This window comes from Pseudophryne corroboree, chromosome 7 (genome assembly GCF_028390025.1).
Source record: "Pseudophryne corroboree isolate aPseCor3 chromosome 7, aPseCor3.hap2, whole genome shotgun sequence".
Taxonomy (NCBI): Eukaryota; Metazoa; Chordata; class Amphibia; order Anura; family Myobatrachidae; genus Pseudophryne; species Pseudophryne corroboree.
In genome coordinates, this window is record NC_086450.1 from 404,329,321 (window position 1) to 404,347,558 (window position 18,238).

Genomic DNA, 18,238 nt, shown 5'->3' on the forward strand with positions numbered 1-18,238 from the left:
GCAGGAATGCATGTTTAAATGTATTTATATGTAAGATGTGGTCACCTGTATATTTAAAGGAAAAATGCACTTACTATAGATGTCTGAATAATCACCTCCTGTCAGTAGGAAGTGGCATGCTAATGGCCCTGTCCTAGCAGAGAGGTGTGAATGACAAAATTTTTGATGTGCAAGTTCCTTAGAGAGAGATGCTAATCACGGGGGATCTCCTTATCCCATATGTAAAGTAGTTCTGGGCTTGGAACCTGTTTCATGTAATGATTTAATTGACATACGAACCCTGAATGGCAGATGCAGGAAGGAAGACTGTTTGTTGTGTTGCAGCCTTTCCTGTTGTAATCCCAAACACTGGGTTTGCCTGGAGATGTGAATGAGACAGAAACATTTGTATTTTGAAGCTATGTGATAAATTTATCAATAGTGAATGTTAATCTGATACCAAACGTTGTCTGCGTGACAGGAAGGAGGATATTGTTTTATTGCACTTATCTCCTTTTGAAATGTAATTTATTTACTTGTATTTTCTAAGATATCCTGATTGGATAGAAAGGGCTCAGGGAGGACATGACCCCCTGTAGTACTGTGTGGAAAATTGACATAAAAAGGAGGCCTGCGTGCCTCCAGAGTGGTATTTGTACCATCTTCATTCTGCTGGAACATCTTGCTGTATGCTGTTGCCCATAGCAATAGGGAAGAGTCTTTTTTAAGACTATTATTGAGCAAACAAACATCATCTGCCTCAAGAAGATTGCTTCATCTTGTGACCTACAGGGTTATGCCTAACATAGCCCCGTCCTCCGGCTGTCCAGGAAAGCACCTAACGTCTCCAAGTTCCGCCCTCCGCCAGCTACCGGTAGAGGCCTAGCAAGGATTCGTCAACACCACACAGGTGTGGTAACGCAGTGTGTCGGCACATACAGAGCAGAACCGTGGTTCCAAACGCCACGGGAGGTTAGGAGTTTGGTGGTGGCAGCATAAACCCGCCCACAGCGCAGTGGGTGGAGTCAGTAACAGGTGGTTACTGACGGTAGGCGGGAATCCCCTATGTGATCAGGTCCCGTGTGACCTAGCCTTTCATTCTGTGCACAGGGGGCGGGACGCGAGAGCGGTGAGTGCTTTCGTACGAAAGGCGTCCGGTCACAGAAATTGTTGTCATAGCGGTGGGATCATCCCAGGCGGCTTTTCGGTCACCCGATTGGAGAAGCCGAGTTACTCAGGAGAGGAGTAACTGCAGCGCAGGAGAACGCACAAGATGACGGACTTCAGTGGAACGTCTAAGGGCGATCTGGAGATCGTGTGCCAGGAGAAGGGTGTGGATATCCCTTTCAACGCGTCATGAAGGCGGCGCTCATGAGTTTGGAGGAGTCCCATCGGGCGGAGGGGGAAAGCACTGACGGCGTCGGCATCGCAGAGGACAGCCCACCAGTGGACCTTCGTATGTAACCGGTGAGACCCACAAGCCCCGCCCCTTCTAGCAGCAGCCATGTTTTCCAGCAATCCCTAGCAGGGCCAGGATCCCAACGTCCCAGGGGGGGCGGCACGGATACCCTAGCAGATCGGCTAGCGAAATTGGGGGAAAGGGCAACGGAGCAAGAGCGCTTGATCATCATCCAGATGTGGCGTGATGAGCGGGCACTACAGGCCGTGGGACCACGGGAGCCGTTGTCAACTGTTGTACACAGATCAGGACGCATTCAGTTTGCCAAGTTTGCAGACAGTGATGGGGACATTGATGGACATTTACAAGTTTTTGAAAGGACTTGTAAACTACACGATTTACCCAAGTTGGAGTGGGTGAGACAACTTGTGCCCACTCTGCATGGAGAGGCCTTGGAGGCCTATCGAGGAGTGGCCACGGAGGACTGTGGGGACTACGACGAAGTCTCACGGGCCCTCCTCCAGCGATTCTTCATCACTCCAGAGTCTTACAGGAAGAAGTTCAGAGACTTGCCCAAGAATCCTAGCAGCACCCATGAGCAGTTCGCCACCCAGCTGCGGCAGTACGTGGTGAAGTGGGTGAAGGATTCTGAAGCCACTACATGGGACGCACTGATTGACCTGATCTGCAGGGAGCAGTTCTACCGCAGGTGCGCCCCAGAAGTGAAGGAGTGGGTGCTAGACCGGGAGCCACCCAGCTTAAAGATGGCTGCCCAGTTAGCAGACAAGTATGTGGCAATTCGGCCACAAGGGCAGAAGCGCCCAGCCAGCAGCCAGCTCCAAAAGACTGTACCACCAGGGGGACACCCCTCTTCAGCTCATCACCCCCAAAGACAAGCATCTTCCAACCTGGGTGCTCTTGGCCAACAACCACACCACAGCATTCCTGCAACTGATCAGAGATCATCGGTGCCACGACTGGAGAAGAAGTGCTACGGCTGTGGGAAAATCGAACATCTGAAGATGAACTGTCCTGCATCCCAAGCACCCCAGACTCGTGCCCCAAATCCGAGTGCTGGAGCCCGGCTCGCTTGTTTGACGAGTGGAGATGAGCCTACAGAGACTGTTCCCCCTCCAGTCAGTCCGATGGAGTGTGGCGAGAGACAGGTGCACTCTGCGGAGAGAGTCACCTGCATGTCCAAACAGCCCCTACACAACATGTGGAGGCACCTGCAGCCGGTCCACGTGGGACCCATGTAGGGGGAAGGCCTAAGACTCTGGGGCCTCAATCACTGTGGTGAGTCCCCACCTTATAGATCCTGCTGCAGTATTGCAGGGTCGCACTGCCATGGTCACCCTGGCAGATGGAACGGAGAAAGAGGTTCCCATGGCAAGAGTCTACCTGGACTGGGGAGCTGGACCAGAGTTGCAAGAAGTTGCCGTCATGGATGGTCTCCCAACTGATGTGGTCCTAGTAAATGATCTGGGTGGTGGGATCGTCACCACGTTTGCTGGCACCATTCCCCGAAGTCAAGTTCCACAACCACTGTTAACATCAGCTACTCCAGCACCGCCCAGCCCAGAGGAGAAGACTACAGCTGCTAGACAACTGCCAGCACAGCCAACCACAGCATCAACCAGCCCAGAGGAAAAGATTACAGCGGCTAGATCGGCACATCGACCCCGCATGCCTTTTGCCTCTGGTATGCCTACGTCCCCTAGCAACGCAGAGGATGTTGGTTCCAGCTCGTTTGATCCTGTGGGGGTGCCCAATGATGCTCCTGACCCAAGTGGTTTGCCAACTCCGGCGGTGAGTATGAGAAACCACACTGACTTTTCCATGACTGACCCCTACCAGACTGACCCTAGTAGTCCCCACCTAGATCCCCCTGTAGTGTGTCCCAATTTAGGAGAGATTGAGGGCCACAGGCAGGAGTTTAGGGAGGCTCAACTCTCTGTACCATCCCCGAAAGGCATGAGGCGCCACTCTGGCAGCAGCCTTGACGGGGTTGGGGCAGGAAGTTTGACCTGGCGGGAAGGGTTAAGGTATAGGGTAGCCAGGAAAGTGGGAGGGGATAGACCAGATAGGGAACGTGTCCAGCTGGTCCCCCCAGGGAACTTTCCTGCGCAACCGGTGTCGGTTGCCAGCGAAACCCCTTTGGACAGCCACTCAGAGATAGACCATCCCCTGAAGTGCCTGACACAGAGCTTACCCTGGTCTGGAATGTCGGATGACGCCCAGACCAACTGTAAGGCCGGTGCCATGCGTTGGCAGCTGGGGCACTCTAGCTGTTGTGTTGTCTCTGGGCCTCTGCCCATAGGAGAACCTTTACAGCGAGTTGCTGTGGACATAGCAGGTCCCCTGCCTGTGCGCAGTAGATCGGGGAAGACACGCAGCCTCTCTGTAGTGGATGCCACACAGGATCCAGAGGCTGGTGGTCTGGCCGCCATCACTGTGGCACAGGTAGCGGACGAGGAGGAAAGAGTAGGCCTAGGTGACAGGGTAGGTTTCCAGAGTCATAGGTCGACAGAGGAGGATTGGAGGGCAGGTCTGACAGTTCGGGCAGACAATTGCCAGATAGGAATGACGGAGGTGCAGTGCCTGGGGCACCATGTGGGAGGAGACAGGGGTAGGCCCAAAGCAGAGGCGACCAGAGGCTGTCCCCGGCCTACATCACCCAGACCGGTACTGACCTTAGAACCTGTAAGGCCCTACGGACACGTTATCATTGACTCTAGTCAGGTAGTGAACCCCTTTACAGAGATGGCTAGGAAGGGCATTCCCAAGTCAGTGGACTTTGCACCCGCTTGCGAGTTGGCATTCCTGGCATTGAAGGAGCCTCTGGTACCTGCTCCAGTGCGGATGGCGCACATTCTTGACCAGGACTGTGTTTTACGAACTACTGCGCCACTGCACGGACTGGGAGGAGTACTGAGCCAGGAGGAGCCATATGGGCAGGAGCACCCTGTGGCCTGTTTGAGCAGAAAACTGCTATGGTGGAAGGTGGGGCATGCCATTATGGGGACACCTTGGGTGGCACTTGTGTGTAACTGGCCCCCCACCGTGCTGACTTACCACCCACCTGTTAGGTGGCTGCAACCTACCTTGGGGAAATTGGACAGACTTTTGTGGTGGAGCCTTGAACTTGGACTTCAGGTGGACTATTTGAACATTGTGCAAGAGAGGCTCGCTACACTATGGATGAACTGTCTAGGCCGGAGCCTACACCCCCTAGGTAGTGTCCACTTCAACACAAGGGACTGCAGGACCAGGAGCCATATCGTTGGGACATGACTCGCTGGTTTCCCGCTTGAATGGGGGGGGGGGGGGAGGGGAGGGGAGAGAGAGAGTGTGGCCGGGGAGACTAACCAGCCACACGTGTAATGGCGGCTGCGGCACTGAAGGGGTTAACCATCGTGCCCGGCGCCATGTTGCGGACAATAGGCGCTTGGCGTCACTGTTAAATGTACTTACGGCGCTGGGCGCAGACTGTTTAAAAATATGTTTAATGATGTGTCTTAACATGTCATGTAGTGCTCTGTGCACAATTGCAGGAATGCATGTTTAAATGTATTTATATTTAAGATGTGGTCACCTGTATATTTAAAGGAAAAATGCACTTACTATAGATGTCTGAATAATCATCTTCTGTCAATAGGAAGTGGCATGCTAATGGCCCTGTCCTAGCAGAGAGGTGTGAATGACAAAACCTTTTGATGTGTAAGTTCCTTAGAGAGAGATGCTAATCACGGGGGATCTCCTTATCCCATATGTAAAGTAGTTCTGGGCTTGGAACCTGTTTCATGTAATGATTTAATTGAAATACGAACCCTGAATGGCAGATGCAGGAAGGAAGACTGTTTGTTGTGTTGCAGCCTTTCCTGTTGTAATCCCAAACACTGGGTTTGCCTAGAGATGTGAATGAGACAGAAACATTTGTATTTTGAAGCTATGTGATAAATTTATCAATAGTGAATGTTAATCTGATACCAAACGTTGTCTGCGTGACAGGAAGGAGGATATTGTTTTATTGCACTTATCTCCTTTTGAAATTTAATTTATTTACTTATATTTTCTAAGATATCCTGCTTGGATAGAAAGGGCTCAGGGAGGACATGACCCCCTGTTGTACTGTGTGGAAAATTGACATAAAAAGGAGGCCTGCGTGCCTCCAGAGTGGTATTTGTACCATCTTCATTCTGCTGGAACATCTTGCTGTATGCTGTTGACCCTAGCAATAGGGAAGAGTCTTTTTTAAGACTATTATTGAGCAAATAAACATCATCTGCCTCAAGAAGATTGCTTCATCTTGTGACCTACAGGGTTATGCCAAACATAGCCCCGTCCTCCGGCTGTCCAGGGAAGCACTTAACGTCTCCAAGTTCCGCCCTCCGCCAGCTACCGGTAGAGGCCTAGCAAGGATTCGTCAACACCACTCAGGTGTGGTAACGCAGTGTGTCGGCACATACAGAGCAGAACCGTGGTTCCAAACGCCACGGCAGGTTAGGAGTTTGGTGGTGGCAACATAAACCCGCCCACAGCGCAGTGGGTGGAGTCAGTAACAGGCGGTTACTGACGGTAGGCGGAAATCCCCTATGTGGTCAGGTCCCGTGTGACCTAACCTTCCATTCTGTGCACAGGGGGCGGGATGCGAGAGCGGTGCTTTCGTACGGAACCATCCTGTCACAGAAATTTTGAACCATAACTGCTATTTCAAATCTGTTTGCAGCAATAAACTTTTCAGCAAATTCTGATGTTTGAAATGTTACACGACCCCCTTTCCATTTGAAAAAACGGACTTAGATTTAAGATAGCCGATTTCAAGATGGCGCCCATGTTCGGTACGTACCCTAAAACAGCGATGGCTAACCTTGACACTCCAGCTGTTGTTGAACTACACATCCCAGCATGCCCTGCTACAGTTTTGCTATTTGGCCATGCTAAAACTGATGCAGGGCATGCTGGGATGTGTAGTTCAACAACAGCTGGAGTGTCAAGGTTAGCCATCACTGCCCTAAAAGATAGTCCACCTCACCCATACCATACTGGACTATTCAGTTTTCCCATTTCCTGCACAGTTTTTGAAACAAAAAGGGTGTACTGCGACTTTTGAATCACCCTGTATATAATTATATGGTGCTCCAGTTTCCCAATATGACAAATAAACAAGCCAATGATTTTTTGTTTTCTATTGCGTAATCTATATGTAGCCCTCTGCAATAATTTTTATGTCCTTTTCTGAATATATTTTCTCTTGCGTCCTAGAGGATGCTGGGAACTCCGTAAGGACCATGGGGATAGATGGGCACCGCAGGAGACATGGGCACTAAGAAAGAACTTTAGGTATGGGTGTACACTGGCTCCTCCCTCTATGCCCCTCCTCCAGACCTCAGTTTATTACTGTGCCCAGAGGAGACTGGGTGCATTACAGGGAGCTCTCCTGAGTTTCCTGGAAAGAAAGTATTTTGTTGGGTTTTTTATTTTCAGGGAGCCTGCTGGCAACAGACTCCCTGCATCGAGGGACTGAGGGGAGAGAAACAGACCTACTTTAATGTTAGGCTCTGTTTCTTAGGCTACTGGACACCATTAGCTCCAGAGGGAATGGAACGCAGGTCTCACCCTCGCCGTTCGTCCCAGAGCCGCGCCGCCGCCGTCCTCGCAGAGCCTGAAGAAAGAAGACTTCAGAGGCGGCAGAAGACTTCAGATCTTCATAGAGGTAACCATTGCTCCCACACAGCACACACACAGCAGTCACTGTAAGGGTGCAGGGCGCAGGGGGGCCGCCCTGGGCAGCAATAAGGACCTCCAAATCTGGCTAAAATAGTGTTATACAGGCTCTGCACTGTATATATGAGACCCCCGCCAGTTTTTGAAAATTTTCAGCGGCACCGAAGCCCGCCGCTGAGGGGGCGGAGCTTGTTCCTCAGCACTCACCAGCGCCATTTTCTCCACAGCACACTGCTGAGAGGAAGCTCCCCGGACTCTCCCCTGCTTACCACGGTGAAAGAGGGTTTTTAAGAAGGGGGGGGGGCACATAATTTGGCGCAAAATAGATAATACAGCGCTATCTGGGTAAACATATTGTGTTTTTTCCTGGGTCATTGGCGCTGGGTGTGTGCTGGCATACTCTCTCTCTGTCTCTCCAAAGTGCCTTGTGGGGGAACTGTCTTCAGATCAGAGGTTTCCCTGAGTGTGTGGTGTGTCGGCTTGTCTGAGGTAGAAGGCTTTCCTAGCGAGGAGGTGGAGCAAATTAATGTGGTGTCTCCGTCGGCAACACCGACACCTGACTGGGTGGATATGTGGAATGTTTTAAGTGCTAATGTGAATTTATTGCACAAAAGGTTGGACAAAGCTGAGTCCAGGAATTATGCAGAGAGTCAGGTCCTGCCTGCCCCTATGTCGCAGGGACCCTCGGGGTCTCAAAAGCGCCCACTATCCCAAATAGTAGTCACTAATACCGACACGGATTCTGACTCCAGTGTCGACTACGATGATGCAAAGTTGCAGCCAAAATTGGCTAAAAATAATCAATATATGATTATTGCAATAAAGGATGTTTTGCATATCACAGAGGAACCTCCTGTACCTGACACGAGGGTACACATGTATAAGAAAAAGAAACCTGAGTTAACCTTTACCCCTTCTCATGAGCTGAACGAGTTATTTGAAAAGGCGTGGGAATCTCCAAACAAGAAACTGCAGATTCCCAAAAGGATTCTTATGGCGTATCCTTTCCCGACTAAGGACAGGATGCGGTGGGAATCCTCCCCAAGGGTAGACAAAGCGTTGACACGCTTATCCAAAAAGGTAGCACTGCCATCCCAAGATACGCCTACCCTCAGGGATCCTGCTGATCGCAAGCAGGAGGCTACCTTAAAGTCCATTTACACACACTCTGGTACCTTACTCAGACTGGCGATAGCGTCAGCTTGGGTTTGTAGCGCTGTAGCAGCGTGGACAGATACCTTATCGGCGGAATTGGATACCCTGGATAAGGATACCATTTTAGTGACCCTGGGTCATATTAAAGATGCGGTCTTATATATGAGGGATGCTCAAAGAGACATTGGCTTACTGGGTTCTAGAGTCAACGCTATGTCGATTTCTGCTAGACGATTCCTATGGACCCGGCAATGGACAGGTGATGCCGACTCAAAGAGGCATATGGAGGTTTTACCTTACAAGGGTGAGGAATTGTTTGGGGAAGGTCTCTCGGACCTGGTCTCCACAGCTTCGGCAGGTAAATCAAATTTTTTGCCTTATATTCCCTCACAGCCTAAGAAAGCGCCACATTATCAAATGCAGTCCTTTCGGTCAAATAAAAACGAGAGTACGAGGATCGTCCTTTCTTGCCAGAGGTAAGGGCAGAGGAAAAAAGCTGCCAACCACAGCTAGTTCCCAGGAGCAGAAGTCTTCCCCGGCCTCTACAAAATCCACCACATGACGCAGTGGCTCCGCTGAGGGAGTCCGCCCCAGTGGGGGCACGTCTTCGACTTTTCAGCCACATCTGGGTTCACTCACAGGTGGATCCCTGGGCAATAGAAATTGTTTCCCAGGGTTACAAGATGGAATTCGAAGAGGTGCCTCCTCGCCGGTTTTTCAAATCTGCCCTACCAGCTTCTCCCCCAGAAAGGGAGATAGTTTTAAATGCGATTCACAAATTGTGTCTTCAACAGGTGGTGGTCAAAGTTCCCCTGCTTCAACAAGGGAGGGGGTATTACTCAACCCTGTTTGTAGTCCCGAAACCGGACGGTTCGGTCAGACCCATTTTAGATTTAAAATCCTTGAACCTATACTTGAAAAGGTTCAAGTTCAAGATGGAATCGCTCAGAGCGGTAATCGCCAGCCTAGTAGGGGGGGATTTTATGGTATCCCTGGACATAAAGGATACATACCTTCATGTTCCCATATATCCACCTCATCAGGCGTACCTGAGATTTGCGGTACAGGATTGTCATTACCAATTTCAGACGTTGCCGTTTGGGCTTTCCACGAGAATTTTCACTAAGGTAATGGCGGAAATGATGGTGCTCCTGCGCAAGCAGGGTGTCACAATTATCCCGTACTTGGACGATCTCCTCATAAAAGCGAGATCACGAGAGCAGTTGTTGAACAGCGTGTCACTTTCACTGAAGGTGTTACAGCAACACGGCTGGATTCTCAATATCCCGAAGTCACAGTTAGTTCCTACGACTCGTTTGACCTTCTTAGGCATGATTCTGGATACGGACCAGAAAAGGGTTGATCTTCCGATAGAAAAGGCCCAGGAACTCATGACTCTGGTCAGGGATCTATTGAAGCCAAAGCAGGTGTCAGTGCATCACTGCACTCGAGTCCTGGGAAAGATGGTGGCATCTTACGAGGCCATTCCCTTCGACAGGTTCCATGCGAGGACCTTCCAATGGGACCTACTGGACATATGGTCCGGGTCACATCTACATATTCATCAGTTGATCACCCTGTGTCCCAGGGCAAGGGTGTCTCTCCTGTGGTGGCTACAGAGTACTCACCTTCTAGAGGATCGCAGGTTCGCCATTCAGGACTGGATTCTGGTAACCACGGACGCGAGCCTCCGAGGTTGGGGAGCAGTCACACAGGGAAGAAACTTCCAAGGTCTTTGGTCAAGCCAGGAGACTTGTCTTCACATCAATGTCTTGGAGCTGAGGGCCATATACAACGCCCTTCTTGAAGCGGAGACTTTGCTTCGCGATCTACCGGTTCTGATTCAGTCAGACAACATCACCGCAGTGGTTCATGTAAACCGCCAAGGCGCCACAAGGAGCAGATTGCCAATGACGGAAGACACCAGGATTCTTCGCTGGGCGGAAAATCATGTGAGCGCACTGGCAGCAGTGTTCATTCCAGGGGTGGACAACTGGGAAGCAGACTTTCTCAGCAGACACGATCTACATCCAGGAGAGTGGGGACTTCATCAGGAAGTCTTCGCACAGATTGCAAGTCAGTGGGGACTGCCCCAAATAGACATGATGGCGTCCCGTCTCAACAAAAAACTACAGAGGTATTGCGCCAGGTCAAGAGACCCTCAGGCGGTGGCAGTGGACGTCCTGGTGACACCGTGGGTGTTCCAGTCGGCCTATGTGTTTCCTCCTCTTCCTCTCATCCCCAAGGTGTTGGAAATCATAAGAAAAAAGAGGAGTTCAGACAATTCTCATTGTTCCAGATTGGCCGCGAAGAGCCTGGTATCCGGATCTGCAGGAAATGCTCACAGAAGATCCGTGGCCTCTTCCTCTAAGACAGGACCTGTTGCAACAGGGGCCCTGTCTGTTCCAAGACTTACCGCAGCTGCGTTTGACGGCATGGCGGTTGAACACCGGATCCTAGCGGAAAAGGGCATTCTGGATGAGGTCATTCCTACTCTAATAAAGGCTAGGAAGGACGTGACCGCTAAACACTATCACCGTATATGGCGGAAGTATGTTTCTTGGTGTGAGGCCAGGAATGCTCATACGGAAGAATTCCATCTGGGCCGTTTCCTTCACTTCCTACAAACTGGAGTGAATTTGGGCCTAAAATTAGGCTTCATTAAGGTTCAGATTTCGGCCCTATCCATTTTCTTTCAGAAGGAATTAGCTTCTCTCCCAGAAGTACAGACTTTTATGAAGGGAGTGCTGCATATTCACCTCCCTTTGTACCTCCGGTGGTGCCTTGGGACCTTAACGTGGTGTTGAGTTTCCTTAAGTCCCACTGGTTTGAACCACTTAAAACGGTGGAATTAAAATATCTCACTTGGAAAGTGGTTATGTTGCTAGCCTTGGCTTCGGCTAGGCGAGTGTCTGAGTTGGCAGCTTTGTCTCACAAAAGCCCCTATCTGGTTTTCCATGTAGATAGAGCAGAATTGCGGACTCGTCCTCAATTCTTGCCCAAGGTGGTTTCATCTTTTCATATGAACCAACCTATTGTGGTGCCTGTGGCTACGAGGGACTTGGAGGATTCAGAGTCCCTTGATGTAGTCAGGGCTTTGAAAATTTACGTGGCCAGAACGGCTCGGGTCAGAAAAACAGAGGCACTGTTTGTCCTGTATGCAGCCAACAAGGTTGGCGCTCCTGCTTCTAAGCAGACTGTTGCTCGCTGGATATGTAACACGATTCAGCAGGCTCATGCTATGGCTGGATTGCCGTTACCAACATCAATAAAGGCCCATTCCACCAGGAAAGTGGGCTCTTCTTGGGCGGCTGCCCGAGGGGTCTCGGCATTACAGCTGTGCCGAGCAGCTACTTGGTCGGGTTCAAACACCTTTGCAAAATTCTACAAGTTTGATACCATGGCTGAGGAGGACCTCATGTTTGCTCAATCGGTGCTGCAGAGTCATCTGCACTCTCCCGCCCGTTTGGGAGCTTTGGTATAATCCCCATGGTCCTTACGGAGTCCCCAGCATCCTCTAGGACGTAAGAGAAAATAAGATTTCAAACCTACCGGTCAATCTTTTTCTCCTAGTCCGTAGAGGATGCTGGGCGCCTGTCCCATGTGCTGACTACTTCTGCAAGACTTGTATATAGTTTTTGCTTACATAAGGGTTATGTTACAGTTTTCCTCAGTCTCTGACTGATGCTGTGTTGTTTCATACTGTTAACTAGTTCGTATGTCCCAAGTTATATGGTGTGGATGGTGTGGGCTGGTATGAATCTTGCCCTTAGATTAACTAAAATCCTTTCCTCGTACTGTCCGTCTCCTCTGGGCACAGTTTCTCTAACTGAGGTCTGGAGGAGGGGCATAGAGGGAGGAGCCAGTGCACACCCATACCTAAAGTTTTTTCTTAGTGCCCATGTCTCCTGCGGAGCCCGTCTATCCCCATGGTCCTTACGGAGTCCCCAGCATCCTCTATGGACTAGGAGAAAAAGATTTACCGGTAGGTTTAAAATCTTATTTTTGCACTTGACCTTATTGAAAAATGTATGCTTTCTGCTGTAAATAAGGGTTAGCGGTTACAGTGTGCGTGATCATTGTCCAGCCTGCATACAGTACATCCTACTCTCCTGTCGCAGTGAGCCCTCCGAGACGGCTGCAAGCTTACATACTGGTTATTTTCTGTATTGTGTATAACAATTGTTTCTGTGGTTTTGTTCCAGGGCTCTGAAATCCTGTGGTATTGGTGGGGCTGCTCATGTGAAACTGGTGGTGGAATGGGACAGAGAGACCAAGGAATAGTGAGTATTATTTTGCTGTCACAGCTGGGCACTCGTCGGAGCAATTCAATTGTTTCTCCTTTTGGACGTGAACAGCTGCCATTGCTGGCATTTCTGCTTGCTGAGGTGGCGAGCAGAAATATTTGCAAAAAGTGACCCATTTGGGCACCTGAACAGCACTTTTCGCGTCTCACCCAGTACATTAGTCTGGTTTAGTCATTTTACCAGTTGAATCCGGTACTTCAGGGTGCGATCAGCGCATACAAAACAAACATAAACGAAAAAAATATTAAAGAGCACCACCCAATCTCCTGTCACTTTAGGCTGGAAGCAATCGGGCACGCCTAATCAATTGAATTGCCCCCATTGAGTCTGCGTAATGTAGTGCCTTTGTCTTCATGAAGTAAAACACAGCAGGAGTAGAGCAGTGAATGGTAGAGGATATATTGCTGGCAGGAGGGTGTGGTTGGGCAGGGTGGCAGGATGCTGGAGAAAGCATGCACGCACATGAAAAGGGGGCGCGGATGGCCAGGGAGGGGACGCGGGCCTGCTGCCATCACTAATGGTGTCCCTGATCCTGTCCATCCATCAGGTATGTGCCCCTCCCCCATCCATCCATCCGGTACGTGCCCTACCCCCATCCATCAGGTACAAGCTCTACCTGATGGAGCCTGCCCCACACCGCACCGTCGCTGATCGGAGCGTGCCCTGCACCTACAGAGGTGCTGGGCTTTCCCCAAGCTCCACCTACAGTGTGTGTAGATGCTTGTGTGTGAGCATACGGTATCTATTCACACAGCGGTGGCAGGTTGTTTCAGCAGGGCACAACTAAAGGGACAGGGTGCATTTTGCCCTTTAAAAATCGTGCAGGGATGCTAAAACAGCCTAGCCTGAATACTAGTATTCATGGTTGAGCACAGATGGTTAAATCAAATTGACGGAGGTATTGATTAAGCCACCTGTGCTCAAGCATGGATACCTTTAAAACTTGGACTGTTAGGGTGCTTTGAGGACTGATGATCAGAACCGTTGCTGTAGCAGGAATAGTACATTTTAGTGCCATGTGCACTATTTTCTCCCAACAAAAAGTAATGCTCGTATACATATGTTAACGGCAGACTAGATGGGCAAAGTGGTTCTCATCCGCCATCAAATTCTGTTTCTATCCTTCATGATCATGTTGGACTGTACAAGAGATACATTTTGCCAACTAAAATTATTATGTCAGATTTGTACCTTCCCAATGTCCCTCTTGTGGTGAACCTGACATTTAGGAAATAAAGATCGTCATCTCCTTGCTAAAAATATGACCTAGTCCTACTGACCTTACAACGCTCTGTACTCGCAAGCCGCTGGGTGCAGTGTTCTCCCCATCTCTTCTCCATCCTTACACCTTTACTTCATACCCAGGTGCTGTGCCCAGTAACAATGCTCATCTCAATTTCAATCCGTACTCCTTCAAAATGTACATATAGAAGATGTAGCATGCCGCGTCTGCCTTGTGTACGTGGCTTTGGATCATAAACCGTTTCTCTGCTGCATGTGATCATTAAATTGTCAGAAACCCTCCAGTCAGAGCTGATTTACGGTTTATTTATGCTTGTGCTGACTGTTTACTGACATGCCTGTGACAAAGACGTACGCCTTTCTGCAGCTTTGTTCATTCTTTATAGTGTTATGATGTTTGTTACAACGTCTCGTTCCCAATCAGGCGTGACATAGCATTGACCATTCAGGCTCCTGTAGCATTACCAGTGTTGGGTGATGTGCACATAGCCTGGCAACGAACTGCATATGTTAATAAATTGCTTTGCTGACTTTCCCATGCACCCTAATTGTTTTGTAGTTTGTGTCCTTGTCCGATTATGTTTTATGATCTTTGCATGTCCAAACAATGTTGGTGGCTTTACACCTTTTAGAGAGGAGAGCAACAATGCAACAGTAAATAACATTTCCCTTCAGAACATGGTTAGAAATGTATTTGATACAAATAGTGCGATCTGCCAAGCTCCTGTGATCTGAATCTTTTCACCCCCTGATTAAAATAATAATAAGAATTTTATTTACATAGCGCTCTTTCCCTAATAGGATTCAAGGCGCTTCAAGCTTACTTTTCAAGTGTCATTGTTTGGTTTTTAGTATTGTTTGGGGTTTATGTACTAAGCCTTGGGGAGAGAAAAAGTGGATGGAGAGACAATGTTCCAGCCAATCAGCTCCTAACTGCCATGTTGCAGGCTGTGTTTGAAAAATGACAGGAGCTGATTGGTTGGTACTTTTCCATCCACTTATTCTCTCGCAAAGGCTCAGTACAAGGGGGGTCATTTCGACCTGATCGCACGCTAGGATTTTTCGCTGCGATCAGGTCAGAACTGCGCATGCATATGTACCGCAATGCGCAGGCGTGTCGTATGGGTACAAAGCGGATCGCCGCTCAGCGATGGATTTTACGAAGAATCCATACGCACAGCCGATTGCAAGGAGATTGAAAGGAAGAAGGCGTTTATGGGGGGCAACTGACTGTTTTCTGGGAGTGGTTGGAAAAATGCAGGCGTGTCCAGGCGATTGCAGGGCGGGTGTCTGACGTCAATTCCGGGCAAGAACAGGCTGAGTAAGTTCTGAGCTACTCAGAAACTGCACAAACTATTTTGTAGTGCTTGGCTGCACATGCGTTCGCACACTTGCAAAGCTAAAATACACTCCCCTATAGGCGGCGACTATCTGTTCGCAGCACTGCAAAAAATAGCGAGCGATCAACTCGGAATGACCCCCATAGACTCTCTAGGTGCTTACAGTGCAGCAGAGTGAGCTGTCAGTCTGGATCCACACTGACCTGCACAACCCATTTACACACCAACAGGTGATAGTATTTAATGTCATTCATTTTCATTTTGGAGGATTTGTAAAATGTTGCACAGATTATTTTTCTTACCACCATGTGTCAGAACTAAATGAGCTTATTTACTACTAAAGTCGGCCCCCGTTCTGTACTTGATTTGATTTCAGCACAAGTGTTGCCAAATCTCAACCCACTTTTTCATTAATATAGTGTTGTCTGATAGGTCACTTTAAGGCTTCTTTGGAACCAGTTGGCTGCTCTCAACCAGTAAAGTTCTGTTAATGTAGATCTTATTCCTGCACTTGCACATTCCAGAGAGAACAGGGACGTGGCTAAATAGCTATGTGGTTGAAGTGCTGAAGGTCCATGATGTGTCCAGTTCATAGAGTATTAATGCCGTCTGCATTCTCAAACATTCGTTCATCTCAGAAAGTGTCTGTTACACTGCGTAGGCTTAATGTCCACATAACCAGAAAAGCTAAAGCTAGGCAACCGACTAGTAAGTAAGAGTTTGGCTCTTCAAGGGGCCGTCCCCTAAATTGGAAGAGGCTTATTGGTTTGTAAAACCCTAAATGTTTTGAACTCATCATGAATGTACACACTTTCTGTTCTAAAAGAACATAAGCAAAAATCACAAAAAGTAAGACCTTCAGAGGGACCGAAGTGCTGCTGGTTCTGTGTTACGCACCCACCACCCCTTCTTGGTATGTCAGTTGCTTATTTTCTCGGGTTCACTATGGTATGCCGGCAGTCGGGCTCCCGGCGACCAGCATACCGGCGCCGGGAGCCCGACCGCCGGCTTACCGACAGTGTGGCGAGCGCAAATGAGCCCCTTGCGGGCTCGCTGCGCTAGCCACGCTACGGGCACGGTGGCAGGGGGGTAGTGGACCCCCACGAGGGAGAATAAGTGTCGGTATGCCGGCTGCCGGGATCCCGGCGCCGGTATACTGTGCGCCGGGATCCCGTCAGTCTGCATACTGAAGACCACCTATTTTCTCTGCAGGGTCCTGCCCATATAGTCCTTTTTTCTAGTGTAGAGCATTCCCTTTAATTATACATAACCCTCTAGCCACACGATGACACACACAGCATTATGTGATGACATCATGTGTGTGTGTGTGGGGGGGGGGGGGAGGTGAGTGAGAAGAGCGAAACTCTAGATGCCACAAGAGTGCAGTCTCCCATTTCCTGCTTTTCCTCATTTACAACATTACTGAGACTAATGACCTGCTTGTGGGAAATCTCATCTGCTGCTGCAATCCTTTACCCTAAGCACTAACTTTGATTTTCACTAGCACAGCAGTGACCATCTTTAAGCTTTTATCGGTTCTTTAAGGCGTTACATAAGCATGTGCTCTGCCCTGTACAGGTGGTGCAAAATGATAGAAAACTGAACCCAGTATAAATTTGGATATTTGTTCTTGTCGCCATGGCGTCTTCCTGTTTAATATAGTGTGGTTTCACAGATCATAAGGAATGGATGGGTTAACAAACAGCAATGTTTCAGTTGCGGTGACCGTATCAATGATCGGGGACTTCATTAGTATTGGGACAGATGCTGCGTTTCAAACCAGGTTTTTACAGCAAGTTGGACTACTTACCCGCTGGGTCACCTACTGTTCTTAGCACAACTATATGTAGTAACATTTTGAGAAGTAGTGTCAGCTGCAGGCAGCCAGGCTGGAATGCATACACCTTCAACAGAAGCTGAGTTTACCAGCTGTTTTAAGTGGGTTTAATTTCTGAGCGCAGTGATGTAAAGTACGTGCCTTTTTTATCTTCACACTAAATTATTGGTGCTGTAAAGCATTCTTAAGAGGTGTATATAGTATTTTTTTGCTTTTCGTGTGGCGATTTCTCCCATTTGAATACGTTTTGTTGTAATTCCTTGTGGTGTCTATGTACGAGACGTCAGTAACCGTGCTTGCTCACTGCAGCCTTTTCGGTAACACAGAAGAGGAGTATGTCCCGGATTCTGAGAGCGTTCGCCTGCAGAGGGAGCTACATCACCAGCCACAGTGCTGCAGCCTGTCCCAGTGCTTTCATCTGTATACCAAAGAGGAGCAGGTTAGTGTCTCTGTACATTGCTACGCACAGTGCTTGAACAGTTTTGCTGTTGGTAGTTAAGTGTCATATGCAAGGTCCAAAACAAGCTCTTCAGTCTGAATTAACATTTTGTGCTCTTCATAGAACCAAGGCAGTCATTTTATAGCTGTGGAATGGCTATATACATGCATGCTGACGCTTCTAGTGGCGTTTCAACTTGACGTTGGTTAGAAATGGGCCAGGTGAACTTTTTCCCAGAAATTTGGGGGCAGGGTTCACGTCCAGAATCTTGTCACTATTCTCTGGATGTTTTTGCTTTGCGTTCTCCAGTAGAGTATTCGCTTGTTGAGCTGTGTGTTTTTGTACTCATGCCTGACTGCTTATGCTGCCTGTTTGCAGCTGGCCCCTGGCAATGCCTGGCGCTGTCCTCACTGTAAACAGCTTCAACAGGGCAGCATTAAACTCAGCCTGTGGACCCTGCCTGATGTGCTCATTCTACATCTAAAGAGATTCCGACAGGTAAGACTGCGTTTGCCGTGCTATTTACAACTAACAGTCACTACCACTAACTGCTGCGGTATGTGGTGCCTCTAACCCGTTACGGAGGCCTGCACTCTTCCTCTCTCCTGCTGGTGCACCCACTGACCACAGTACTAACTGTATGATGCACACTAACAATACTGCCTCCTGCAGTCTGTGACTATGCTAATATTTGCAGGCTATTTCTGATTACTTTTAACACTCATGTTTGTTTATTGTTATTTTTTTAACATAAACTTGGATATCCTAGTATAATATACTGATACACACACTTGTGACATTAACATATTTATT

General features: G+C 48.9%; 1 protein-coding gene across 2 annotated transcripts in view; it reads left to right on the top strand.

The window, feature by feature from the left end:
- Window positions 1-18,238, top strand: part of USP31 (ubiquitin specific peptidase 31) — a 118,444-nt gene that overhangs the window by 76,296 nt on the left and 23,910 nt on the right. The window contains exons 10-12 of one of the 2 annotated variants that reach the window (XM_063934657.1): window positions 12,466-12,543; window positions 17,296-17,425; window positions 17,804-17,923. In XM_063934657.1, coding sequence (XP_063790727.1) covers window positions 12,466-12,543; window positions 17,296-17,425; window positions 17,804-17,923 — 328 coding nt within the window. The remainder of the gene's footprint in view (window positions 1-12,465; window positions 12,544-17,295; window positions 17,426-17,803; window positions 17,924-18,238) is intronic. The other variant, XM_063934658.1, reaches the window with a different exon arrangement.